Source organism: Rattus norvegicus, chromosome 17, assembly GCF_021556685.1.
Source record: "Rattus norvegicus strain SHRSP/BbbUtx chromosome 17, alternate assembly SHRSP_T2T, whole genome shotgun sequence".
NCBI classification, from domain to species: Eukaryota; Metazoa; Chordata; class Mammalia; order Rodentia; family Muridae; genus Rattus; species Rattus norvegicus.
Window position 1 is genome coordinate 88,691,217 of NC_141550.1, and position 26,757 is coordinate 88,717,973.

Sequence of the window (26,757 nt, forward strand, 5' to 3'; positions counted from 1 at the left end):
ACACGGGGGCAGGGGAGACACACACGTAGATGCTACAGAAATTCTTTTAAACTTCAGTATCTGAACTATAAAATGACATAAACAAAACATGGAGAAGTTCTTGATAAGGCTTGAAGCTCTAAGACCAACTGACCACCATATCAACTGCAGCCCAAGAGCCAGAGGAAGCCTGGGAGTGAAACTGGCTATCTCCTTCACCACAGAAGCAGCAAGTGTGCTGGAAGGGCTAACCTAATAAAGCACGGTGCAGGCAGGCAGGCAGGCAGGCCTGGGGGTGGAACCTGCTGGCCCATCATCAAAGCAGAGCCGCCTTCTTGTTCCTTCTGAGCTGGTTTGTGTGGACATCACAGCCTACTCTCCCCCAGGACCAGATTTCCTATCCAGATTTCAGTTGTAATCTTCTCTGGGATGGATGGATGGATGGATGGATGGATGGATGGATGGATCGACAGGACGATTGTCATGACTTTTGTTTTGAAGGACACTGGTCCTCCCTCACAGTAAACAGATTCAGGTGATGCTATTGAGTTAAAGGCATTGGGACGCCAGGGACTACACCAGACAGCATTACCCCTCCCCCCTTTCTGGTTTTATGACACAATCCTAGGTGATAAAGAGTCCATGCCATATAAATTTGAGATGTTCAAACTCGAGACGTTCATGTTATTAGAGTGTCAATAATCTTTGCTGTCTTGATGACTTGTACTAACACGGTAACTAAGATAAATGGTAGATGTTGTTATTGTTGGCATGGTTGTTGTGTTGCTGGGGATTGAGCCTAGAGCCATGCCTGTGATAGGTAAGCGTGTGCTATGTTAGCATTCTACTGCCGGCCACATCTCCAGGCCCCTTCATGCTTTTTGCTTTTTCTTTTGAGACTGTCTTACCAAGTAGCCCAGGCTAAACTTGAGCTCACTCTGTAGTCAGGAAAGGTCTTGAACTCCTTGCTCTCCCTGTTGCTGAGACGATAGCTCCGGTAGGTCTGGCCCCTGTAGGTCCTTTGGAGCCAGTGTGCTCCGTATATCTTATTACACAGGGTTATATTTTCAGGCACTTAACAGTACAGCCCCTTGCATGAAATGCCTCCCATCTTTAACCGTCGTAATAAGCCTGTCTTGGCCAAAATGCATGCATGACTGACTTCCTTGTCGAGTACAACTCTCTCAGGAAGCCAGGGCAGCAGAAACCTGAAGCAGCCAGTCGTATCACGCCCACAGTCAAGGGGAGACAGCTATGAAATTATACATGAACACGAGTGCTCAGCTGGCTTTCTCCACTCACATAATTCAGAATCCCATGCCTAGGGAATGGTGCCACCCACAGTGGTCAGGTTTTCCCATATCAATGACTAGAATCAACATAATTCCCCCAAAACACTCAATCAAATCTAGACAATGCTTAACTTAGACTCCTCTCTGGTGACTCTAGATTGTTGACAATTAAAATCATCTTCACTGAGGATAGTAACTGACCAAACACCCAGCACTTAGAGTACTAAAACGTTTTGGTTTATTTTTCTATAACCCAAAAGAATTGCATGATTTCACTCATTTATCCCAGACTGCACTTAGATCAGTAGCATTCCCTTCTGGGCTCATTGCATGACAAACACCCTGTTTCTAAGTGGGTTGCAAACTCCTCTGATACTGCCTTGAAATTGAGAGAATGGCATTCCTTTCTCTCTGTTGTTCACAGTGCTGCTGCAGAAGCAGATGCCATTGACCCGCTGATAAACATCCTGTCGAGCAAGCGGGATGGAGCCGTTGCCAATGCTGCCACGGTGCTGACAAACATGGCCATACAGGAGCCTCTGCGAGCTATCATCCAGAACCACGAAATAATGCGCGCACTGCTGGGCCCGCTGCACTCCACCAACACTGTGGTGCAGAGCACCGCAGCGCTCACTGTGGCTGCCACTGCCTGCGACGTGGAGTCCCGCAACGAGGTGAGGCTGAACTGGCACTCGTGGTTCAGAGTTATGCCATCTGCTCAGACCACTATCCAATCTTCGCAACTGTCTTCATTTCTGTTGACACGTCTCTTTTCTAGTGAGGCATCCAGCTAGCCACTGGGTATTTATCTACCACTACCCGGTGCGGGGCACTGAGCTGGGTGTTGGTACCGTGTTGCCAAGCGACAGTGCGGTGGTCAAGCTATCCCGCGCTTGCAGAGGACCTGGGTCTGCCTAGTCCGGGACGCTGCAGGAGACTGTTTTCTGCCTTCCTGTCCATACTGACCCTCCAGCGCGCGACCCTGCTCACACCATTGCACTCTACGTCCATGTGAATGTCCGCTCTTTCCTTACCTCCTCCATTTCTCTGAATGCAAAGGGCACCTTGCTTTTTATCTACCTGGTAAATTGTTCTTCCCACCCAAAGCCGCCTTTACCCACCTCATCTTGCGGCACATTCTCCAACCCCCCAGCTTAGCTGGAGCCCTCTTCGTGCTTCTGTTACTCGCCAGGTAACAGAATAGTCTTCCTATTCCACATCTCAGGGTTCAAGAAGGAAAAATTATAAATGCCTCCAAACTTTTGGGAAAGGAACAGAATTTTCTGCCCTTTGTCCTTGTTGCTACTGTATGCCTGGTACATACTGTTCACTTGTGAATTATTTTCTGCAGGGTCTCACTGCAGAAGCCAGTCTGGCCTCTGGCCTGGGGCTCACCATCCTCCTCCCTCTGAGAGCTGGTATTGCAGATGGGGGCCTCCATACCTGACTTTCATAATGCCCGTTTAACGTTAGCTGTTAAATGAATGAGAAAATGAATGGGCGGAGGAATTAATAAGTTAGCTCTCTGCCAATAGAACACAGGGAGTTAGACTTCTATCTTGGTGATACCCAGAAATAAATGTGGTCAGAAATTTCGTCCTAAGCATGCCATGTCTCAAACGAACCAGTGCCCCTGTGTTTGCCTTGAAAATGTTTGAAAGTGAATCATTGTCCACATGGCCTTGACTTTGAACATTGCCCTTGGCACTATTTCTGGAACGTTCTTTTTATTCTCCAGACATAGAGAATGTAACATTGCTTCTCAAGCACAAGACCAGCAAACAAACTTTCAGATGGTTGCTTTGTTGTTGGAGGTCCATCCCCAGAAATGTTGAATGACGTAACTGACATAGCTCCATCCAGCTCCTTTCTTGTTCTCTTCTCCTTGTCTGTTCCCTAAGGAATCGACTTTTATTTGGTGAAGATAACAAGGCCAAGCCCTTTCCTTCAGGACTCTTCAAGCATGGCTTTGGCTCTGCTGCTGACCTGGGCCGTGCTGTGCTGTGAGGAGTGTTTGTCAGCTCAGAGGAACAGTGAGCTGTAGTCCCAGTGTGCACATGCAAGCATGGTGTGTGTGTGTGTGTGTGTGTGTGTGTGTGTATTTGTGTGTATGCCTGTGTGTAGTATGTGTGTATGTTGTGTGCATATGTGTATGTTGTGTGTGTTGTATGTGTACATTGTATGTGTATGTTTTGTGTGTGTATGTTTTGTGCATATGTGTATGTTGTATGTGTGTTGTATGTGTACATTGTATGTGTATGTTTTATGTGTGTATGTTGTGTGTGTGTATGTTTTGTGTGTGTGTTGTGTGTGTGTATGTTGTGTATGTATGTGTGTGTTGTGTATGTTGTGGGTATGTGTATGTTGTGTGTGTATGTTTTGTGTGTGTATGTTGTATGTGTATATGTTGTGTATGGTGTGTGTGCATGTTGTGTGTATATATGTTGTGTGTGTATGTGTGTTGTGTGTCACTTCCATTGGCCATGGCAGCTTCTCGACTAGAGACATCTGCATTCTTTGGCTTACGTCCCTTCCTCGCCTTCAAGATGGTCACAGCAGCAGCACATCCATCCCATTGTGCCCTCTGTTTCCGGCATCCTGGCTTCTTTTGTTACAATCTTTGTGAGGACACTGGGACTGCTTAGAGTATAGCACCGTCCCCTAGTGACAACGACTTCACTTTTATCACCTGTGTAAAGTCACTTTCAGCAGTAGGGGACACATTTATGTCTGTCATGACCAAGTGAAGCGTCAGTGTTCAGGTGCAGGCTGAATGAGCAGTTTCCCCCTTACTGCAGGGCGTGGGCTCCCAGCGGTGTCCCAGGGGAATTCTGAAGACATCTGCATTGACTTTCCTGGGGTTTCTTAGCCCAGAATGAAAAGCTGGATTCTTACGAAGACTGGCAGACTTCCCTCTGAATTTAACAACTCTAAATTGGCTCATTCTAAAAAAGTTGAACCCTTTGTATATTCAATGAGATTTTTCTAATGTATGAATGCTGATTTTTTTTTTCTATTTCCCATGCCCTGCTGAGGATGGAACCCAGGGTTCCAGGCATGGCAGGTAGCTCACCACCCATGAACCATATCAACAGGGCCACCCTGGGGTTTTGCAGTTAGGTCTTGCTCTGCACCACAGGCTGGACTTGAACTTGGAGCCTCCTGCCCCAGCGACTGAACACTGAGATTACAGATATGGGCTGCCACTCCTGTGGCTGTACTCTGAACGTGTCAGTTTTGGTTTCTGTTGCAGTTGAAGAACTGCGGCGGCCTGGAGCCCCTGATTGAGCTCCTGCACTCCAAGAACGACGAGGTCCGAAGGCACGCCAGCTGGGCTATAATGGTCTGTGCCGGTGACGAGCTGATGGCCGTTGAGCTATGCAGGCTCGGGTGAGTGCATGCGCCTTTCGTGTAGCTCAAAACCAGAGGAGAGCAACAGACCGATTAGGTGCAAGGAGCGCCCAGTAGAGCCTGCACTGTCAATGAGCCTCACACTCAGGGAGGGCCACCCTCGGGACAGAGCATCTTTCCCTACTCTGTCCACCCAAGGCGTGCACCTTGAGTCATCCACACTCCGTGTTCCCGAGTTCCTTTTCCATCTTGATAAACGGTTCTCTTCCACCTTTGCCAAGCACAGCTCAAGCCTAAAGAAGCCTGGCTGGGTCGAATCTACCATCTTTTGTCACCTTCCGCCAGACCTTCACCTGATATCCGCAGTTAGATAGCATCCTCCTCCCAGTTCCCGCTCCCCACAAGCTGTAGGTGAACTCAGTTCTCGTTAGCATAGTAGCAAATGGAGTTTGAGAGTCTCCACACATCCCCGAGCAGTTTTTCTTATTATATAATCTTTTTGCACTAAATGAACAATGATAGAAAAGCCAGGGCCAGACCAACTCACTGCAGAATTCTGCCGACTCTGCAGTGTAACGGGGAATAAGTGAACTGAAACCTAGGTCATCCCGCCATGACGATTGCCTGAGAAAAGGCATCTGAGAGGTTCAACATCCCTCCATGATAAAAGCCCTGAAGAAATTAGGGCAAAAAAAGGATCACACCTCAACAGAATTAAGGATACATGCCGCAAACCTTCAGCCAACATTTCTAAGTAGAGAAAAACTCAAATCATCATCTCTGAGATCAGGAATAAGACACAGACAGCTATGGTGACTGCTCAGATTCAACAGTGCACAAAGTCTTAGCTGGAGAAACCAGAGAGAAACGGATGAATAGGAGGAGCCAAATTGTCCCCTCTTGCAGAAAGCTTAGTCTTCAACTCAAAAGATCCTAAATGTTTCACAGAAAAACTGTCACTCTCAGAATGACAAGCACTCTCACAAACCAGTAGGATCCAAAACCAACGTCTAGAAATCAGTAGTTTTCCTGTGTGCCAATACTAAACTTGCTAAGAAAGAAATGGAAGAGAAATGAATTCCATTTAAAATAACTTTTTTAAAAAAAACCTAGGGATAAATGTAACCTGTGACATAAAAGACCTCTAACATGAAACTTTAAGACACTGTAGAGCAAAGCTGAAGAAGACACTAGAGATGGAGAGACAAGCTACACAGACACCCCTGAACCGGCGTGATCAATCATGGAGAAACATCAGGACTTCAAAAGTAATCCACAGACTGAACACGGGACCCATCAAGATTCCAATAACATACTTCATGGAACTAGAAAAGACAATCCTGAGGTTCACGTTGAAAGCTCGAGAAACCCAAGAGAGGCAAAGCGGTATCAGTCAGAGAGAACTGAAGGAATCTGAATAGTTGGTCTAAAATTACACTATCGAGCCACGGTCACAAACCTAGATGGCACCAAAACATAGAGAGCCTAGATGGCACCAAAACATACATACAGAACAATGGAGTGCAATAGAGGTTCCAGATATTAACCCACACAGCCCCAGTCCTATGATTTTTGACAAAGATGCCAAAAATACACACGGTAGAAAAGACAGCATATTTGACTAATGACACATGGCTATGCACATGTAGAAAATGAATAGATTACATCTCTTACAGTGCAGAAAGATCTATTCAACCTTGAAACTGATAGAATAATATAGGCTCAGAGAAGGAATGCCTTTCTGAAAGGCATTCCAAGGGCATAGGGAATAATCCCAAGAATTCACAAGTGAGGTGGCGTTTCTCAAATTATGCACAGCAGGAAGTGGTCCCCAGCATGAGCAGACAGTCATCACGAGAGAGCAATATGTTCACTCGTTGCGTAACAGACTCTAAGGGACAAATAACTGGAATATATAAAAAATCTTCAGAGATCAGAAGAACCACCCAGTCAATAAACATGAAGTGAGCATCCCCACAAGAAGAAATACAAATGACTCTCGGGTATCTGGAAAGCTATCCATCATCCTTAGCCATCGGGAAAGCCAAATTTAAATTATTCTGATATTCCATTTTACCCAACCACAACAGTTGGCATCAAGAAAACGAGTGACAGGGACATTGTTGAAGGTGCAGGGAGTGATGGGCCCTTCCACGTAGCTAGAGAGAATGTAGACCGTATCCAAGGGACTGAGCACACCACAGAGACCATGCAAATACACACCCGACCCAGCCTAGATGTCCACTGACAAACAGGTAAAGAAAACGTGGTAATACTCAACGTGGGACTTTATCCAATCCTTAATAAAACAGCAGTCATGACATCTGAAGAAAAGTGGAACTGGAGATCACTGGGTGAAATTCAGATCTAGACTCGGAAAGGCACGTGTGGGCTATGTAGAGTGTAGATGGGAACCAGCAATAGAGGAGCAGGGAGGGTGAGGAAGGCCAATGAGCATACAAAGTGGAGTACAGCACAATAACACAATGCATAAAAATACAATGTCAACGTATCAGAATAGAGCCCGTTCCCTGTTTGTTTGTTTATTTGTTTATTTGTTTTTGGTTTGGTTTGGTTTTTAGGGTCCACTCTGTATAGCCCTGACTGTCCTGGAACTCACTCCATAGACCAGGCTGGCCTCAAACCTCTGCCTTCTGAGTATTAGGATTAAAGACATGAGCAGTCACTGTCTGGGCCCCATTACTCTGTATGCCAACCCAACATTTAAAGAAATGACAAAACACAAACGAGATTTTTCCTTTAGCACACCCATTTGTCGGTTTTCTGTTGCTGTAGCAATGCCTGAGAAAAAAATCTTACAAAAGAGAAAGGTTTATTTGGGCTCCGGATTTCAGATATTTTAGTTCGTGGTTTCTTGGCCTTGTCGCGTTTGGACCTGGATGAGGCATCACATCACTGTGGGAACACGGACCCAAGTAGAGCTCCTGTCCTCTTGCCTCCATCCTTCCTGCTAGACCCCACCCTTCCCTCCTGCTAGACCCCACCCCTCCCTCCTGCTAGACCCCATCTCCCTCCTGCTAGACCCCCATCTCCCTCCTGCTAGACCCCACCCCTCCCTCCTGCTAGACCCCACCTCCCTCCTGCTAGACCCCACCTCTCCCTGCTGCTAGACCCCACCTCCCTCCTGCTAGACCCCACCTCCTTCCTGCTAGACCCCACCCCTCCCTCCTCCTAGACCCCACCTCCCTCCTGCTAGACCCCACCTCCAGTGTTTCCACCACCTCCCAAAAGTACCTCAGGCCAATGACCAAGCTTTTAACACACAGACATTTATCCAGACCATGTCCCAGCAACTGTTTAAATATGAGTTATTGCGTGGCATTTATGTTCTCAGAAAGTGCTGATTTGTCTTCATAATTCTGTCAGTTTCACCTCATTTAAAAAGGCAGAGGAGGCTCTCGGCTTTCCATCTCAATTCTTCGCTCAGGAGCTTAGGGATATAAATGGGAACTCAATGTCCGTTGGCTTGGAGAAAGCAAACAACACAGGCTTTATTTTATTTTATTTTATTTTTAATTTTATCAACAGGGCCCTAGATATCCTTGAAGAAATTAATCGATCATTAAGTCGGAAAAATAAATTTAGCGAGGCAGCCTATAACAAATTACTCAACAACAATCTTTCTCTGAAATATAGCCAGACTGGCTACTTGTCATCAAGCAACATAATTAGCGATGGATTCTATGATTACGGTCGGGTAAGTGGTAACATTTATTTGTGTTTTACTATGATTTCCCCTTTAATCACACATGATGCCATTACATTACTATTTTATAAGCACCAAACATACTCTATATTTTTTGCAGATAGAAATGTGAAAGTCAGCACTTTAGCCTGAACTACTTCTGGCTATAAGATTTTGGCGCCCTCATACACTTTTAACTAGATTCTATTTTACTTGCTGTTTAAGTCGGCTTGTTAATCTCAGTCTCAGTAACATCCCACAACACACACGAACCACCGAAAAACTGCTCCTCTTATTCAACGGTGAGTAATTTTGAAAGAACTACAGTAACAGCAGATGATTCAGGAGAACTAAGGACAAGAGCAGGAACCCCAACAGAAAACACTGACACACAGAGAAACGCTGGCTTGAGTCTTTGAAACATTCAATAAGACAATATTCTATACAAAGGAGAATTCTGATTCGTTCATTCTGTAAGTAGTATGCTTCTGATGTCACAGGCTTTAACTACAACACAACTGAATGAAAAGGATACAAGATGTCTGCTCCCTTGGGAGGAGTGCTCCCTTGGGAGAAGTGCTCCCATTTGAAGAGTGCTCCCTGGGTAGGAGTGCTCCCTGGGTAGGAGTGCTCCCATGGAGGAGTGCTCCCTTGGGAGAAGTGCTCCCATTTGAAGAGTGCTCCCATTTGAAGAGTGCTCCCTGGGTAGGAGTGCTCCCTTGGGAGGAGTGCTCCCATTTGAAGAGTGCTCCCTGGGTAGGAGTGCTCCCTTGGGAGGAGTGCTCCCATTTGAAGAGTGCTCCCTGGGTAGGAGTGCTCCCTTGGGAGGAGTGCTCCCATTTGAAGAGTGCTCCCTGGGTAGGAGTGCTCCCTTGGGAGGAGTGCTCCCATTTGAAGAGTGCTCCTTGGGTAGGAGTGCTCCCTGGGTAGGAGTGCTCCCATGGAGTAGTGCTCTCATTGGAGGAGAGGGAAGATAAAAAACAACAGCAATGTGCTAGAGCTGAATAGTGAGCAAGGGAGATCAGAGCAGAATCAGGATGAGGGCATCGACAAAACTAGGAGGTAACAGGGCTGAGGGCTGTCGTTCTCAAGTGTTGTATAGCATCTGCACAAAAACGTAGAGAGAGTGGGGAAAGCTGGCTTTGGGGGACTATTTGGGAAAGAAATCTCTGGGCAGAGGAACAAGAGTAAATGTGCTTGGCATGTTTAGGGAGTATCAGGACAGGGCAGCATGGAAGCTAAGCTGATAAAAATGGAAGAAAACAAGATGGCGTTACCCTTACTTCATATGGACAAAGGAGCCCAGGTCATCTGATTCCTGAAGACTACTACGCGTTCTCAATCTGAAACGAGAAACGCATGTTGGGATCCGTCTTTGTTTTGGAGGACTGCTTTGCATTATTTTGAAAAGAACCCAAAAAGTATCTTAAATAGTAATGAAATCTGTTACTCGATCACAAGGAGACTAAGAAATTGATTTATTTCTGCCCTTTCTTTCAGGCTGACAAAATTATCCTCAACCCCCTTCTGTGCCTCTCCACTGTCAACTTTATAGCCTCTTTTTCTTGATTATTTTTGTTACATAAAAATATATCTATTTGTATGCATAGATGGACAGATGGATGATGAATGGATGGATGGATGAACGGATGGACAGATGGATGATGGATGGATGGACAGACGGATGGATGGATAGACAGATGAATGGATGATGGATGGATGGATGACAGATAGGCACATGGACAGAGGGGAGGGAGTAAGAAGGGAGGGAGACAGGGAGAGGGAGGGGGGAGAGAGAAAGGGGAAGAGAGGAGGAGAGAGGAAGGGAGAGAGAGGGGGACAGAGGGGAAGAGAGGGGGAGAGAGGGAGAGAAAGAAGGAAAGAGAGGGAGAGAGAGGGAGAGGGAGAGAACCATCCTACCTTGGAAACCAATGAGGGGGCTCATCCCTGGGAATAAGCTAATTCCCCTTCTCCCAGCAGTGATCAGTTCCCTGCAGTTGGTTCTCTAGAAGTGGGACCCTATGAAATTTTCTCCCCTGTCTGTTAGCATGTCCATGAGTATCTTACCTGCATGTGTGTGTATGCACCATATATATGCCTGGGACATGGGAAGGACAGAAGGGAGCATCTCCTGGAACAAGAGTAAGACAGTTGTAAAATGACACACGGGTTCCCAGAACTGAACCCAGGTCAAGAGAAACAAGTCTTCTTAACGGTTAGGCCGTCTTTCCAGCCGCAACTTCTCTTTAGGTTAGCCCACAACACTGTGAGATCAGTTTCAGCCCACAGATATTTTGACAGGCAAAGCCCTCCCTGGAGTGTATAGTTAGATTTTTGGATACAAACTCTTCCAGTGACAATAGCTGTGATATGGAGGAGCTGAGGGCAGGCCAGCAAAGAATGTGGGTATAAGGGAGTGTCTGCAAGCTCTGGCTTCCATATTTAATTGTGTATAGAAATTATCTATCAGTCTGTCTGTCTGTCTGTCTACATATGTATCTATCTTGTATGTATGTATGTATGTATGTATGTATGTATGTATGTATGTATGTATCTCTATCTTCTAGCCAGCCACCTATCTATCTATCTATCTATCTATCTATCTATCTATCTATCTATCCATGAATCTATGTATACATGTATGTATGATATATGTAATGTGTCTGTCTACCTACCTACTATCTTGTCTGTCTCTATTATTTATCTACAGTATGTGTGCACATGAATGAGTTAGAGCCTTCAAACTGTCTAGAACTCCTCCTATTAGCACTGATGTTTAAACTCCAACACATGCAGAGAATCAGCTTTTGTGCTTACAATATCTTACAGATAAATCCTGGCACCAAGCTTTTGCCACTGAAGGAACTGTGCTTACAGGAGCTGAATGATCAACGTGCTATTCTCCTAGTCAACAATAAATCTGACATGTGAGTCCTTGGGGGAAGGGCGCTGCAGGGAGGGATGTATGCCGATTTTGTCTGTCGACTTGCAAGTAGAAAAAGCTGCCAGTATGGGGACGTCCAGGCTGAATCTGACACTGTGAAAATAAGAGCTGATCCATAAACTCAGCCTGACATAGAACATCTCATACTTTCCTTGGAAAACAACCAAAGAATGTAAAGTGTACGAAATATTGAGAAATCTCCAGAAATGAGTACCCATCATTTTTCTTTAGAATAAATAAATGGTAACTCTGAAAATTAAAGTAACATTAAAATAAATGCAGGGTCTCACTATGTAGTTCTGGCTGGCCTGGAACTTACTGTGTAGTCTAGGTTGGCCTTGAAGTCATAGATAGCCACCTGCCTCTGCCTCTAAAGGTGTGCATCATCATGCTGGCTTCCAAAGTTTTGGTTTTATAAAGTGGATCACTCGTGGCACAGATGGCCTTAAACTCCTCTTGTAGTTGAGGCTGACCTTGAATTTCCGCATCCATCACTGAGTACACACCACCAGTCATGATTTATGTGGTGACCAGGATCAAAACGAGGGCTTTGCCCTCTGCCAGCTGAGCCGCAACTCAATGGTTAATATCCATTTCAGGCTTGGGTAGTTTTGTCTTAACTTCTTCTTGTTACTCTTCTGCAAGTACGACTTTTCCAAGAAGTTTGCTTTTCCAGGACAAAGTTAGCATTGACAAATTTCAGCTGTACCTAACTTCAAACGTATAATGTTTTAGCTCCCCACCTCCGTCTATGGAGGATAAATCGTCGGACGTTGGCTATGGACGAAGCATTTCTTCTTCATCTTCCTTAAGAAGGGCAAGCAAGGAGAAGGCCAAGTAAGGACACATTCTATCAATACTCAACCAACCTGCCTAGGTGGTTGAAAATTTGGTGTGCGGGGTGTGTGTGTGTGTGTGTGTGTGTGTGTGTGTGTGTGTGTGTGTGTTGTTGTTGTTGTTTTTAGAGTTTTAGATTTTGGTAAATCAATTCCTTTTCTTTTTATGGGGATTTAGCTGCATAAGTGTTTCGTAAGCTGATGCGGCCGGCACAGATCTCTGGGGAAATGAGATGTGGAGGAGCTGTGGTGGAGGTTGAGTTTCTCAAAACTGTGGCTAGAGTAGCCCTGACAGCAGTGGAGATTGAACCCAATCATGATGGAAGAGAAAGGGCCTTCTAATGATGCTTACCTTTAAAATGTCACCTGTCGGCGCTGTTAGTGTGACTAGAATAAACTGTGTTTTTTCAAATGACAAAAAAGAAAAATAGTTTTCGTTTTAGTGCTGGATTTGGATCTCCCACAGAAGAAAAATCAGAGCCGGCATCAGGACGAAACACGGTCCTTAGTAGAGGTGCCACCAAAGAGAAAGGGGCAAGGTAGGAAACTTGTCATTTTCTTCTCCCAGTTGCAACCGAGACAACTTGTAATTATGCAGCAAGGGCACGGAAAGGGAGCTACTGCTTTCCTTTGTCCTATACTGGGCAAGGAACCGTGGGTCGCCATGATGGGCAAGAGCTCGCACTGAGACACAGCCTAGCACCTAAAAGTGTCCTAGTTAGCAGCCATCCCTCCAGCACCGCATAGCTTGGTGCCATAAAGTTTGCCCAGCAAGCATCGTTACCTGGGCTGGAGCCCCAGCACTACCATGAAAGAAGTTTGACTTTTGAAACCTACGCGTTGAAGAACGAGGCAAAAACCGTGAGTTGTAACTTAAGTATTTGTTTCTGTTCTGTGCTGTCTTTGAAGAATTTACCCAGAGTTTCTACTGTCTCTGGATAAATCGGGTTACCCTGGTAACTACTACCATCCAGTACTGCAATGGCTTTCATTCCAAAAGGACAATAGAGGCAGCAGTTGCCTCAACTACTGGTGTCTGGCACCAGACCTGTGATGGGGGATAGGAGGGAAGGAGGGAGGGGCTTAGCTTCTTAAAGCAGGCTCTGCACCTGTGTCCCTTCCTGGTGATACCCTCTCCATCCTTTTCCTGGCTGTGTCCCCTACCCTCAGGACAGAAGCAACTCAAAGTGGGAGAAAGAGACAGCTCTTGTGGCTGGAACAGTTGTGGTGCGCCTCGTGCTCCTATTCTAAAATCCTATCTGGCTTCATGGGCAAAGTGCTTGCTTGCCTAGCATGCACAAAGACCTGGGTTCGATCCCCAGCAGGACATAAACACAGCCTGGTGGTTCACACTTGCAATCCCGGCACTCAGGAGGTGGAAGCAGGGGGATCGGAAGTTCGAACTTATCCTAGGCTTCATAGAGAGTTGGAGGCCAGCCTGGACTGCCTGTCTGAAAAAAAGTTGGGGGTGGTGGTAGGGAGAAAAAAAAATGATTTGTGCTTACTAATAGCAATTGAAGGAATCTTTGATTTTTCTTTCAAAATAGTCAAAAGAAAAGTAGACTTCAGTTGATTTGTACCTCTTCTGTGGTAAGTAATGGGTAAAGATAAATAATTCACACCCCCCAGTTTGCTTCATTGAAACATAAGCCCAGTACTTGAGAATTACTTAACATAGGTGCTGCTTTGCGCCTGCCTGGTCCCGAGTTAGCCCCATACTCTTGGCTTGTTTGAATCTGTCATGTAGTGATTGATTGATTAGTGAATTGTTTCGGTAAGATCTACTGCTTAATCTTAATGTGGTGAGAGTCCAGTCTCCTGAACACAGGACAAAAAGATTTGCATCCGAGCATACAAGGAAGGAAGTGGCACGTTCAGCGAAAGCAACAGTTCCCTTACCTTAAAACTAATGTTCTTTTTACATGTCCCAGTGACTAGGTGACAAAGTCAGCTAGAAAACTCAAAGTGTACAACTAAGCTCAGACAGAAAGGAGCAACAGAAGCACTTAGGACCCTGCCGCCCAACGCTACAATTGGTCTTGAGACTTGTCACTTCAGGGCCAGAACCTGGGGAGCAGACCTATGGCCGAGCTGAGGGGCACCGGGCAGCCCACACTATGCTGCTCTCACCTACTTGGGCCCCTCAGACTTGTCTTTTCATTAATTCTGAAATGCCTTCTCCCAACCCCACCCAAGCATATTTCTACAGACTTTTTGATGTGACCCCCACATGGGTATTCATTCGCCAAAGACTTGTCTGCCATTTTACTTCAGTTGGCCCTTGACGACTGTTGAGAGGAAGAATTACTAAAGCCGAGAATACAAAGAGTTTTGTATTTGGAGTATGGGTCAGTTGTGAAGACTGAAGGCTGAGCCTTGCCCGAGACTCTTGGATCCTTTAAGTTTCTTTGAATTCCTTGCAAAGAGGCTGTTGAGACAATCAAGGGAGAAAGTCCTCTTCCTCTCAGAGGATATGTTAGTTGGTTTTCTGTCAGCTCCAGTCTTCTGGGAAGGCAGAACCTTAATTGAGAAAATGGCCTCAAGCAGATCAGCCTGTCAGCAAGTCTGAAGGGCATTTTTTTTTTTAAATTAGTGATTGATGTTGAAGGACTCTGCCCACAGTTAGTAGTACCATCCCTGGGCAGGCAGTCCTGAGGTGTATAAGAAAGCAGACTGAGCAAGCCCTGAGGAGCAAGCCCCACATACCTACATGGCTTACACTTCAGTTCCTGCCTCAAGTTCCACCTCTGACTTCCTCCCTTTGTGACGGGAGTGTCTCCTGAGAGATGTCAGCTAACAGAAACCCTTTCCTCCCCAGCCAAACATTGCTTCTGATTATGACGTTTATTAACGGCACTGCACAGGGCAGAGTCGTTTGCTCTTCAGTCAGCCCCTCTGTCCCTCTCGACTAGTGCCATCCCGAGGAGGACCAGTGACAGAGAAGACATTATCTATTGCCTGGAAATGCTGAAAGCGATTATAGCATATGGGGCTGGGCGTGGGGCAACGGTTTAGGACAAGCTGTTTGCGGAGAGAGTGCTGAGCAGAAAATGTGTTCAAGGGATCCAGCAGCCTAGTGTTACCCAATGGGAGTGTGGGAAGAGCGAGCTTTCCCACCTACTGTGCTAGGGATAATTGGTGAAAAAGTGAATACTAACTCATGCAGTTGTAAGCAGAGTGCCCAGCACAATTACAGCTTTTAATTAGCCGGGCGGTGGTGGTTCATGCCTTTAATCCCAGCATTTAGGAGGCAGGGGCAGGGGCAGGGTCAGGGACAGGGGCAGGCAGATTTCTGAGTTCAGGGCTTGCTTGGTGTAAATAGTGAGTTCTGGGACAGCCTGGGCTACACGGGGGGGGGGGGGTGGTGGTGGTGGAAATGAAACAAGCAACAAAGTTTTAAGTTGACAGGACACAAAAGTGCTTTCCCTTTAAAATGCTACAGAAGTTTAAAGAGGGAATTTGTGTAACCATTGACACCACAGTCAGAATAGAACGAGTTGGGCCATCCCAGAGCCCTGCTCTGATACTGCAGCTCGCTCTTTTTCCTGGATGCAGGGACTTGGTGGTGGCTTTCTGTTATTTTTGCCTTCTCAGGGTCTTACTATGTAGCCCTAGTTAGCCTAGAACTCACTTGTAGACCAGGCTGGCCTTGAATCCACAGTAATCTGCCTATCTTTGCCTCCTGAGTGCTGGCATTAAAAGCATGGACTACCAGGTCCAGCCAAGAATGACTTTCATCGGCTCATTGGTGTGTTACATCTGATAGTGACGTTTTCCAGCCAGCATAATGCCTTTGAGATGCTTCCAAATTGTTCTGTGAATTAGTAGAGTATTCCTTTTTATTCTTAACCAGTATTTTATTGTATAGTCTTACCACTATACACCTCTCTTTAAATTTAAATTAACTTTTAATATAGATACAAAATAATGAGCTTTGTCATGAAATTTGCATGCATACATACACACATACATACATACATATACACACATGCATACACATACACACATACATACATATACACACATACATACATATACACACATACATACACACATACACACATACACACACATACATACATAATACACATACACACACACACACACACACACACACACTGTATTCTGTTCTAATTTCCCTCCCCAATTACCCTCTCCTTATTCCCCTGATACTTCTCAGATTAATTCAGAGCACAATAGTATTGTATTAGTATTTGGTCGTTCCATTGATAGGATATGGGATTTTGTTATTGTTTAATCTCAAAGGAAAGGGAAAGGGAAAAAAGAAGAGGAGAAAGTGAAAGAGGAAGAAGAGGTCCTGGCAGTGCCCAAGCTCACGGAAAGCCCTGAGAAAGAGTGGTACCCTCCTCCTGACCCTGAGTTCTGTTTGTATGTCCTGGAGGTGATCAAGACAATACTGCCTATCGTCAACATTAAGGAACAGATTGAGGTTCTTGCCAAGTGAGTCTCTCCCCCTCTCAGGCTCTCTTTCTGTTTATCTATGCTAATTTCTGAATTTTGAAAAGTCCCAGTAGCTTTAAAGCTACTTCAAAATAAAACCAACAAAATGAACCGGGATGGTTTACAGCGCCTGTGCTCTGAGCCCGCAGCCGAAGCACGATGAATTACAGTCCCTTTTCCTTTCAGCTGAGGTGCATTTCTGTGTAGTCGGAGTTGAAGCTGCTCAGAGACAAATGTCTGTCTTTTGCTTTTGCTTTTTTTTTTTTTTCTAGGCATCTTTGGTATGCTCTTAGAGAGGTCGTAAGTGAATCTATGTGTAAAAATTAAATTGTTCCTTAGGTGTATGAGGTACTCATTTAAAGGCGGACTCCCCTGCTGGTTTTTGTTTTGTTTTGTTAATACAAATTTGCTTTTCTGACGGGTGCCTGCTAGTTCATGTTGCTATTTCTCTGGAGTGGGCTGTGAGCATTCTGAGAGCTTGCTGCTGGGCTGAGCAGAGCCCTGTGTAATCCTCCGAAGTCGCCCTCCTCATTCGTGTTTGGGCTCCTTCCATTAAAGAGGCAGTGGCCCTGAGTGGGTCTCTGAAGGCTGTCAGGGAGCAGGACTGAGAATAGGGGATGGGCTCCATGATTGGCACCGCCCAGCAGGCGAGCTGCTGGCCTCAGCACCAGTAGGCGGGAGTCAAGTAGCAGTCCTCAAACCCGGAAGTGACAACTGTGAGCCTCACCTTTGCCAGATCCCTGATTTCTGTCAGTCAGGACAGGGGGAGATCCAGGGCTGTTGGCTCTAGAAGGATTTCCTGCGTCCTTGAGGCTTGATGTCTCGGGTAGAACTGAGTCTTGTAAACATTTGTCCAGTACTTCCTCACACTGTGGTGTTGCAGAGGCTCCACTCACCACTTCCAAATCACCATTATTTTCACATTTGAACTGATGCTCAGGAGTGAAACAATGGCGGAGGTCTTTCCCACCGCGTGGGTGGGCTGTCACTGCTGATGGATCGACAGCTCTGCTCCATCTCCCTTCCTCATTGCTTGTTTCGGTTTTGCTTAGCTTTGGGGTTGTCCTTTGTTTTGGTTTAGTTGCACTGTTTTGTTTTCTTCTTGCGTGTGTCTTTTACATTTATTTATTCACTTTACAACCCAGTATCAGCCCTTCCTCTCCTCCCAGTACTCCCTCACCCCCCACCCCCCATTCCACTTTCCTTTTGAGAAGGGGAAGCCCCCGCTCTGGGTGTCACACCCCTTCCCTGACATCAAGTGCTGTGGGGCTGGGCGTATCCTCTCCTCCCACTGAGGTCAGGCAAGAGGGTCCTTGTAGGGACCCGGTAGCCACAGGCAGGCAGGCAGGCAACAGGCTCACTTACGGCCCCTGCTCCAGTTGTTGGGAAACCTGCATAAAGACCAAGCTGCTCCTCTGCTACACATGAGCAGGGAACCTAGGCCCAGCCCGGACTTGCCCTTTAGCTGGTGGTTCAGTGTCTGGGCGTTCCCAATGGTCCAGGTTGGTTGACTCTGTTGGTCTTCCTGTGGAGTTCCTGTCCTCTTCAGATCCCTCAGTCCTTCTCCCAACTCTCCCATAAGACTCCTGAGCTCCATCTAATGTTCCGGTGTGAGTCTCTGCTTCTCTTTCCACTGTCTGCTGGGTGGAGCCTCTCAGAGGACAGTTATGCTAGGCTCCTATTGGCAAACAGAACAGTATCTTCAATAGTGTCAGGTATTGGTCCTTGCCCATGGGATGGGTTTCAATTTGTGGTAGTCATTGGCTGGTCATCCCCCCCAGTCTCTGTTATGTCTTTGTCCCTGCACATCTTATAGGCAGGACACAGTTTGGGTCGAAGGTTTTGAGGGTGGGTTCCCGTCCTTCTCCTTCCAGTGGGAGTCCTGCCTGGCTACAGGAAGTGGCCACTTCAAGACCCATATCTCCCACTGCTAGGAGTCTCAGCTAGAGTCGCTCACATAGATCCTCTGGGGCCTCTTCCTATCCCAGGGCTTTGGCAGGTCAGAGAGATTGTTCATCCCACCCCCACCCCCACCCCCACCAATGATCTTCCTTCTCTCTCCCCTATTCTCCCTACATGTGAACCTCCCTCCCCCTCCCCGTGCCCCAGTCTTAGGTTTTTTAAGGCATTATTCTAAATAGTACAGCCAAAGATCAAGCTTTCCATTCTCCCCCTCCCCCCGCCCCCGCATATGTTCTTAGTTACAGAGGGATTTTAGAGATGTGTATTGACGTTATCATAGGAGATCAGACTTTTGGTGGTGGTGGTGGGGACCCAAAACAAACTCTCCCAATATCTATCTCCCACACACCTGCTACCCCCACAATGCATTTTTCTTCCTCCTCTTTCACTCTTCTTTGATGTCAGTGTTACATAATGTCATAATGTTCTTAATTCAAAAGATAAATTCTAAATGAAAAAAGTCATGAAATTTACACTGGGCTACACCGGTGTGCTATACACTGGTGTCATTCGAGTCTTGAGAAGGCAGAGGCAGGAGGAGCCTCACAAGGAGGCCAGCCTTGGCCACATGGGGAGACTTTGTCTCAAAAGAATAGGCCTTTTTTCCTGCCATTTGAAAATGTCCATGAATCTAATGGACATTAAGTTCCTTGAAAGAAGAAAGCTCACCAGTTGGTAAATTCCTCCACTCTCAGACTAAAACTCTTCCCCCACTGTTCAAGAGTAAGATAAAAATTTAAAAGTACATTCACATTCAGTGTGGTAGTCTCCTGGCCTGTGTTCTGCCCACTGCAATCTTAGTTCATTTTCTTCATTGTGTTGAATGAAACCACCAGAATTTCAGTTTATTTATGTACTTGTGATGGTCTCAGTACAGTAAGCATGCTGATTTTTTTCCTGCAGGTATATCTACTTTTTTTAAGAAAAACAAAAACAAAAACAAAAAACAGGGGAAATGTTTTTACATGTGCAATTATATATGTAATCATACAGAAAACATCCAAAGTAAGTGATTAAAACTGTTTTTCATCTCAATGTAATGAGCACAGGTTTGTGGCAGATAAAATGGGCGGTAAGATTGCAAAAGAGAAGCTAGCTGATTTCAGCTGGGAACTTCACATAAGTGAGTTGAAATTTCAACTGAAATCCAATGTCATACCAATTGGATACATCAAGAAGGGGATCTTTTATCACCGAGCACTGCTTTTCAAGGTATTTAAGACATTTCTGTATCATTTGTCATTAGGTTAAAGGGTTTTGTTTTTATCTTATCAGGATGAATCAGTCACTAACATTTAACCTTTGCATTTATACTTACTTAATTTGAAATATTCGTGATTATATGCACACACACACACACACACACACACACACACACACACGCACCTGCACATACATTTATTTCATCAGGCTGCTACAAGTACAGTTACTCACCTTTATCATCTACCTCCTGTCCTCCTGGGATTCTTGCAGGGTTTGGAGGTTAGTGATAGGTCTGTGATAGACTCTGCAGTTAAGAGGTGCCTAAGTCTCTGAGGTGTATCAGAAGGGCTCAGAGAGACGTGACACACGGCCAATCTGTTAAAGGTTACACAAGGTTCTATCAGCTGTCAGGTGTGGTGGGACTCACACACTGGTTCCTGAGAGGCTGAGGTGGGAAGATTTTCTAGATGGAGGCTACCATAGGCTGCACAGCAAGACTCTGACTTTTAAAAACAAGTCTCAGGGCCAGGATGGTGGCTCAGCAGGTAAGGACACTTCCCAATCAAAGTAGATGACCTGAGGTTGTTCCTCAGGATCCACATAGAGGGGAAGGTGCATGTGTACATGCAAACACACACAGAGAGGTAAACACACAAGAGATAGACACACAAACACACACAGAAGGGAGAAACACACAAACAGAGAGATAAAAATGAAAACACACACACAGAAAACACACAGAGAGATAAACATGCAAACACACACAGAGAGAAACAAAACACTCAGAGAGACACAAAAACACAGAGACACACAAACACACACAGAAGGAAGAAACACACAAACACAGAGAGATAAACATGCAAACACACAGAGAGAAACATACAGATAAATACACACAGAAAGATAAACATACAGACACATACTGAGATAAATATATATAAAGAGAAACACACAAACACACACAGAGAAACACGCACAGAGAGATAAATATATAAAAATTTTTCAGTAGGTAGAAAAAAGCAACTTTCTAAACAATATAAACATCTACACTTAAAATGACATTGGATGAGAAGCATTTGTCTATTTGAGGAATACAGAGGACATCATTTAAAGAGAAAGCAGGGGAGGGAGGGGAGAGGAAGGGAAATAGAGAATGGTATATTTGAAGACCTGATAAGAAGCATCAGATAACCTGCCCTTGGCCCTAAAGTTAGAGTAAATGCTAAAAAAAATTGTCAGGAGTGTGTGTGTGTGTGTGTGTGTGTGTGTGTGATTTTGAAAGACCATTCATGTTGTTATAGACAGGGAAATGAATTAGAACAGACACACACCTAGAGACAGGGTGACACATTAGAAGGTGGCCAGACAACAAGTCCAAGAGGGGCATTCTAAGGAGTGTTGCTCCGTGTGGAAGGAGGAGAAAGCTTGAAAGACTCAGATGTGACAACCAAAAGGACTTGGTAGTTGCCTGTATGTAGTTGGGAGAATGCCTGGGAAGAGAAGAATGATCCACAGGCCCTGGGCTGGACAAGCAGAAAAGACAGCACCATTCACCAATGCACAGGGAAAATGGGAAGCTTGAGAGCATGATCTTTTATCCACTGTGTAGGAACTTAGAAAGCAATTCCCGAACGTACAGACCGAAAAATCACATTTCTTCCATCTCCCAAGTACTTATAAACTTCTGTATCAATGGCTTTTCTCCTTTCTGGGACAACCACCTGGCAAGAAGCAATTTAAGGGAAAAAGCTTTTGTTCAGGCTACCAAGGACATGGGGACGTACAGCCGCCACAGCTGGTAACACTGCACCCACAGTCAGGGAGCAAAGGAAGAGACATTGGTGTGAAACTTTTTTCTTCTTTTCTCCCTTTTATGTAGCCTGGGGCACCCCAACACTCCTCCCTCCCCCAGCCCATGGGATGCTGCTGCCCACATTCAGAATGGCTCTTCTCTCCTCCCTCTCCTGTTATTACAGATACCCTGAGGCATGTCCACGAGATGATTCTAAAACCAGCCAAGCTGACAATGAACTGTTAGCAGTCATTCTATCCCTTACCAATTTAACAACTCAGCTCATCATTTTCAGTGAAAATATTCCATGTCTCATCCTGAAAGTCTCATGGGCATCTTGTAATGCAAACTGCACTCAGTTATCTGTAAGACACTCTTCCCCGCCCCACCCCCGCCCCCGCTCCACAGATCTTAACATCTCTATCATTGGACAAAAGCCCAAAGCATATTCTAAGAGTCAAAGCAATCCCTTAACTATGGTTCCCGTAGAAACGTTTTTTTCAAGTTACATAATTCTAACATATGATGTCACAGAACAAACATTGTCATCACAAATGGGAGGAACAGAAGCATAGTAAGAAGAGGCTACATCAAAGTAGGACCACAACTCAAGGGAGAGCTGGGGACAATGGCTCTCAGCACTTGGGAGGCAAAGGCAGGCAGGTCTCCGAATCCAAGAGCAGTCTGGTCTACAGAGTGACTGCCAGGACTACACAGAGAAGCCTTGCCTTTAAAAACAAACAGGGAAGAGAGCAATTCCTATACCACCATGTCCAGCACGCTGAGCTTGTGGTAGAATCAACTGGGCTCCTGAAGACCAGCCCCTAAAGCTCTCCTCCTATAGCACATGGCGGACAACTCTCTTGGACAAGGTGTGTTCTGTACCTGCAACTTTCCTTAGCTGATTTCTCATAGTCTTAACATCTCAGACATACTGGAGTCTCCACTGTAGCTTATCTTCACGGCTTCCCACATGGTATCTCACAAGGATTCTTCCCTCAGTTAAACCTGTCTAGAAATGCCCCCAGATATAGGCCCAGGGTGAGCCACAAGTATTCAAATATCATTAGCCATTGCCTTAGGATTACTATTGATGTGAAATGGTTTATCCACATTGTATTCCATCACTGAAGGAAGTGAGGACAGGAACTCAAACAGGTGAGGAACCTGAAGGCAGGAGCTGATGCAGAGGCCATAGAGGAGTGCTGCTTACTGGCTTGCTCCTCATGGCTTACTCAGACTTTTCTTAATAACACCCAGGACCACACAGCCTGTGGCTGGCCCCACCTACAATGGGCTGGGCCCTCCCCCATCAATCACTATTTAACAAATGCCCTGCAACCTGTGACAGCCTGAGCTTATGGGAAGCATTTCTCAGTTGAAGCTCCCTCCTCTCTGAGGACTGTACACCTTGTGTTAAGTTGTCATATAAGGTGCCAGCATGACCTCATAATCCCATCCCTCTATTAGCATCTCACTTCAGTTTTATATCAGTCCTATTCATCATCCAAATGCCTTTTTATATAACAAAGGCTGGTGTTTGGCAAGGGTTCTAAGCAGCAAATATTTCTCACAGTTCTAGAGGCTGTGAAATGCAAGGTAAATGTGACAAAAAAAAAAAAATTCGCATGTGGGTAGAGACTTCTTCCTGGTTTGCAGTCATCATTACTGAGGCATCTTCACAGGGCAGAAGAGCTCATCTCTTCCTGTTTGTTTGAGACATAGCCCTGTCTGTCCCAGAACTCGCTCTGTAGACCAGGCTGGCCTTAAACTCACAGAGATCTATCTGCCTGCCTCTGCCTCCCAGAGTGCAGGGATTGAAGGTATTCGCCACCCACAAGCCAGGCCAATCTACCTGTTTTTCTAATTCCTGGGGAGGGAGGTCTCACCCGCAAGTGTTCCTCTAAGCCTAGTCATACCCCCACCCCCCAATCTCACCTCCAAATACATTATTAGAGCTAATCTTAACACAGGTTTGGGAGGGCACACGGGTCTTCAGTCCCTTTACTTGGCATCCTACCACTGCCATGCTGAGCACAGCGCTCTTGGAATCTCTCACTCTTTATCCTCTCCACACATCATCTTTTGCCCATTTTCTTCCAGACCGATGGCCCTTGACTGGCTTTACTCCCTGGCCTTTGGCAGCCAACAAGTCACTCACTCATAACCTAACCTCAGCTTTACCTCCCGCACCCCAGTTCCAGAGTAACGACTCGGAGGCTTATTACTTATTAACAATGCTTAACAATGGATTTTGCTAGGCTTGTTTCCCAGCTACCTCGTAACTTATTTAACCCATTTAAACTTATTCGATGTCTGCCACATGGCTGGTTATCCTTCCTCAGTTCAGGTGACAAATCTCCCGCCTCTGACTATCCCCCAGAGTTCCAATCTCTCTACCGGAACTCCCACCTTCTACTTCCTGTCTGTCGCTAATAGGCCATCAACTTTTAATTGACAGGTGATGCTGCCACACAGTACACAAGAGATTATCCCTACACTCATTTACTTGTTTCCCTTCCTGCCCTCTCCTCCATAGTTCACAGCTGCCTTGACAACCAACCAGGAACGTTTGTCAATCCTGTCCACCCTGATGCACAGGGGCAGAATGCGACAGGGCTGTCTACATAGGTGGAGGTGTGTGTCAATCCATCTCCAACCTATCACAGGCATTTTCCTAATGCTGTCCAGCAGCTAAGCCCCACCCCTGCCCCCCGTTCCCTCTGAGTGGGGGACTTTTGTGTATTCCACATTACAAGGTAAATAGCTGTTTAGACACAGGCTTATTCACCCAACCACCAACGCACAGAATTGTCTACGGCTGCACACTGGAGGCAGATGTCTGAATCCCATTTTAGGTCATAACCTTACTTCAGTTTTCCTCTAGCAAATAGGGGACAGTAATCTATTGTAGTGATTTAAAGTGCTTCAATAGGGAAAAAGACATACTACTAAATTCTACTACACACACTTTGTATCTTTGAGGGAGACAGATTTTGATACTTTTTGTTCTGCTGTCCCTGCCATCTGGGCTATCTTCAGCTACTGAACAAACAGTATCAGAATCAAAACCTAAGAGTCCTGAGAATGACCACCAAGACTATCATTTTGGCATGTCCTAAACTATGCAGTTTGGGACGGTCATTGCATAGTAACAAATATACTCAATTAAAACATGTATAAACCCACTATTACAACTCAGCTGTCTTCCCTGGTGCTACTTACACTCACACAACTGTCAAGGTCCCATGCTTCTCCCCAACTCACAGAGGAAGAAAAGGGCTAGCAAAGCCCTTGGCTTGTGCTCACACTGGTTGGTGAGCATCCTGGCCGAGTTGAAGTCTGAACCTGGGCAGTCTAAACAAGCTCTTTTATTCATTGTGGCATCACAGGAAAGTTTCTAATTTTAAAGATACTTAACAAAGGGACTGGAGGGTGGCAAACCTGGCTCTGGCAGGCCTTGCCCTTCTCCCCCATTCTCTCTGCCTGGCTAAAGAAACGTTAGATTACATTCCTGAAGCCAGCCCCCAAGGTCCGCTCTCTTATTTGGCCACTTCCTCCTCCTGAGACTGACTACCAAGGTCCAGCTATCAAAGGACTAAAGTCCAGCAATCAAAAGTCCCCTTCGACTCACCTAATTAACATGCCCAATTAATCACCTCATCCTAGGCAGAGTTTTCCCTCTACCTTTATAAACCGCTGTTTGTCTATGGGCCACATCTGTCTCTCTATCCAGAGGCAGTCCTTTGTCCCACGGACAAATCCTCCATCCCCTTTGTCCTGTTCTCTCCTGCTTCTTGTCTTCTCTTTCCTGTCTGTCTCTTATTCCTTGCCCTCTGTCCCTCTGGGTCAATAATTTTTTGTGTTGAGAACTTGGTCTCATGGCTTCGGAGTTGTACCACATTCTCTTTCACTTAAACAAAACAACAAAACGATAACAATAACAACAACCCCTCAAAATCGAGGGAATCAGACGGAGGAACCAGGTGCAGTGAGGTAGCAACTGAAGCCAGAGAGCTAGCTGCAGTTTGTGGTCTCCTGCCCCATGGTTCTGTCTACATAACACAGCAGACTGGCTGGAAATAGGACTTGCTTCAACCTCACAGTGGCCTACTATGGCCAAAGAGCACCCTGGGAAATGGACAGATTGATAGATACATGGGTCGAAGGCCTGGGATAGCTCCCCTCCAACCACCCGCTCGATCTTAGGATGGTTGTTAGTTGATGTATTCTACTACATTTAACTTTTTGCAAAGTGTCCTTTCCCAGGGCACTCCGGCACACACTGAGTCTACGGATGGTAAGCCCTCAGAGACAGCCATGTATGGCTCCTACCTCACTATTCTTCACTTTTTTAGCTTTCAGTCAAACATGCCCGTGTTTAACTCTCCCACTAAGGATCGCTCTCCATTTGCTTGCCAATGGTCCTGAACCCCTGGTGTCTTATTCCTCCCTCAGGCACTGGCTGATAAAATCGGGGTTGGCTGCAGCCTGGTGCGTGGTGAGTACAGCCGAGGGTGGAACGAGGTGAAGCTGGTGAACGAGGCTCGGAAGGGCATTATCGGGAACCTTCCCCCACCAGACGAGTACATCGTGGACCTCATGTTCCACCCGGGGACCCTGCTGAAGCTACGCAGCAAAGAGGCCGACCTCTACCGCTTTCTGTAGTCGTCAGAGGAACACAAAAGCACCCAAACCAGAGATTGTCCTCCTGTGTTCTTTAAGGGGGCTTTAGCCGTTTAGATAACTTCAAATAAAAGTATTAGAAATGGTTCTTGTGTAGAAATAAGATGTGGATGTGATGTGATTATGCGGCGCTCTGGGTTCAGGCTGTAGAGTTCCGGGTCTATGGGGTCTCCCATGCTCTCCATCCCCACTGAAGGTTATTATGGGTAAAACCAACTAAGCCCTCTTGGAGCTTAGGAATCTTCCACGGAGGTGCGCAGCCACTGCTTCCTGTAATGGAATGGGCTTCTCACTGTCCCGCTTTGGTATTCAGAATACTTGGTTTAAATAAACTCAGTCTAATTGAGTCTCGGCCATCTCATCTAGACTTAAGATTTAAGAGACTCAAGTATTTCAAAATACTTTCTAACTTAATTATTCATCTTTATTCGTTTATTTTTAACACCGATTAGGGACTGAGACGATTATGGTTTGAGTAAGAATGGCCCCTATAGGCTCATATACTCGGCAGGTTGGCCATGAGGGAGTGAGGCTACTTGACAAGG

The 26,757-nt window shown here is 45.8% G+C and overlaps 1 protein-coding gene across 7 annotated transcripts in view; it reads left to right on the forward strand.

Annotated features, from left to right (window-relative positions):
- Nucleotides 1-26,312, forward strand: part of Armc3 (armadillo repeat containing 3) — a 103,509-nt gene extending 77,197 nt beyond the window's left edge. For 2 of the 7 annotated variants that reach the window (XM_087589623.1, XM_087589622.1), the window contains exons 11-20: nucleotides 1,696-1,945; nucleotides 4,525-4,661; nucleotides 8,172-8,340; nucleotides 11,158-11,255; nucleotides 12,008-12,109; nucleotides 12,540-12,647; nucleotides 16,375-16,569; nucleotides 19,581-19,743; nucleotides 25,985-26,027; nucleotides 26,109-26,312. In XM_087589623.1, the coding sequence (XP_087445749.1) occupies nucleotides 1,696-1,945; nucleotides 4,525-4,661; nucleotides 8,172-8,340; nucleotides 11,158-11,255; nucleotides 12,008-12,109; nucleotides 12,540-12,647; nucleotides 16,375-16,569; nucleotides 19,581-19,743; nucleotides 25,985-26,027; nucleotides 26,109-26,194 (1,351 nt within the window). In that variant the 3' untranslated portion in view covers nucleotides 26,195-26,312. 7 annotated transcript variants of the gene reach the window in all.
- Nucleotides 26,313-26,757: the final 445 nt, after the last annotated feature.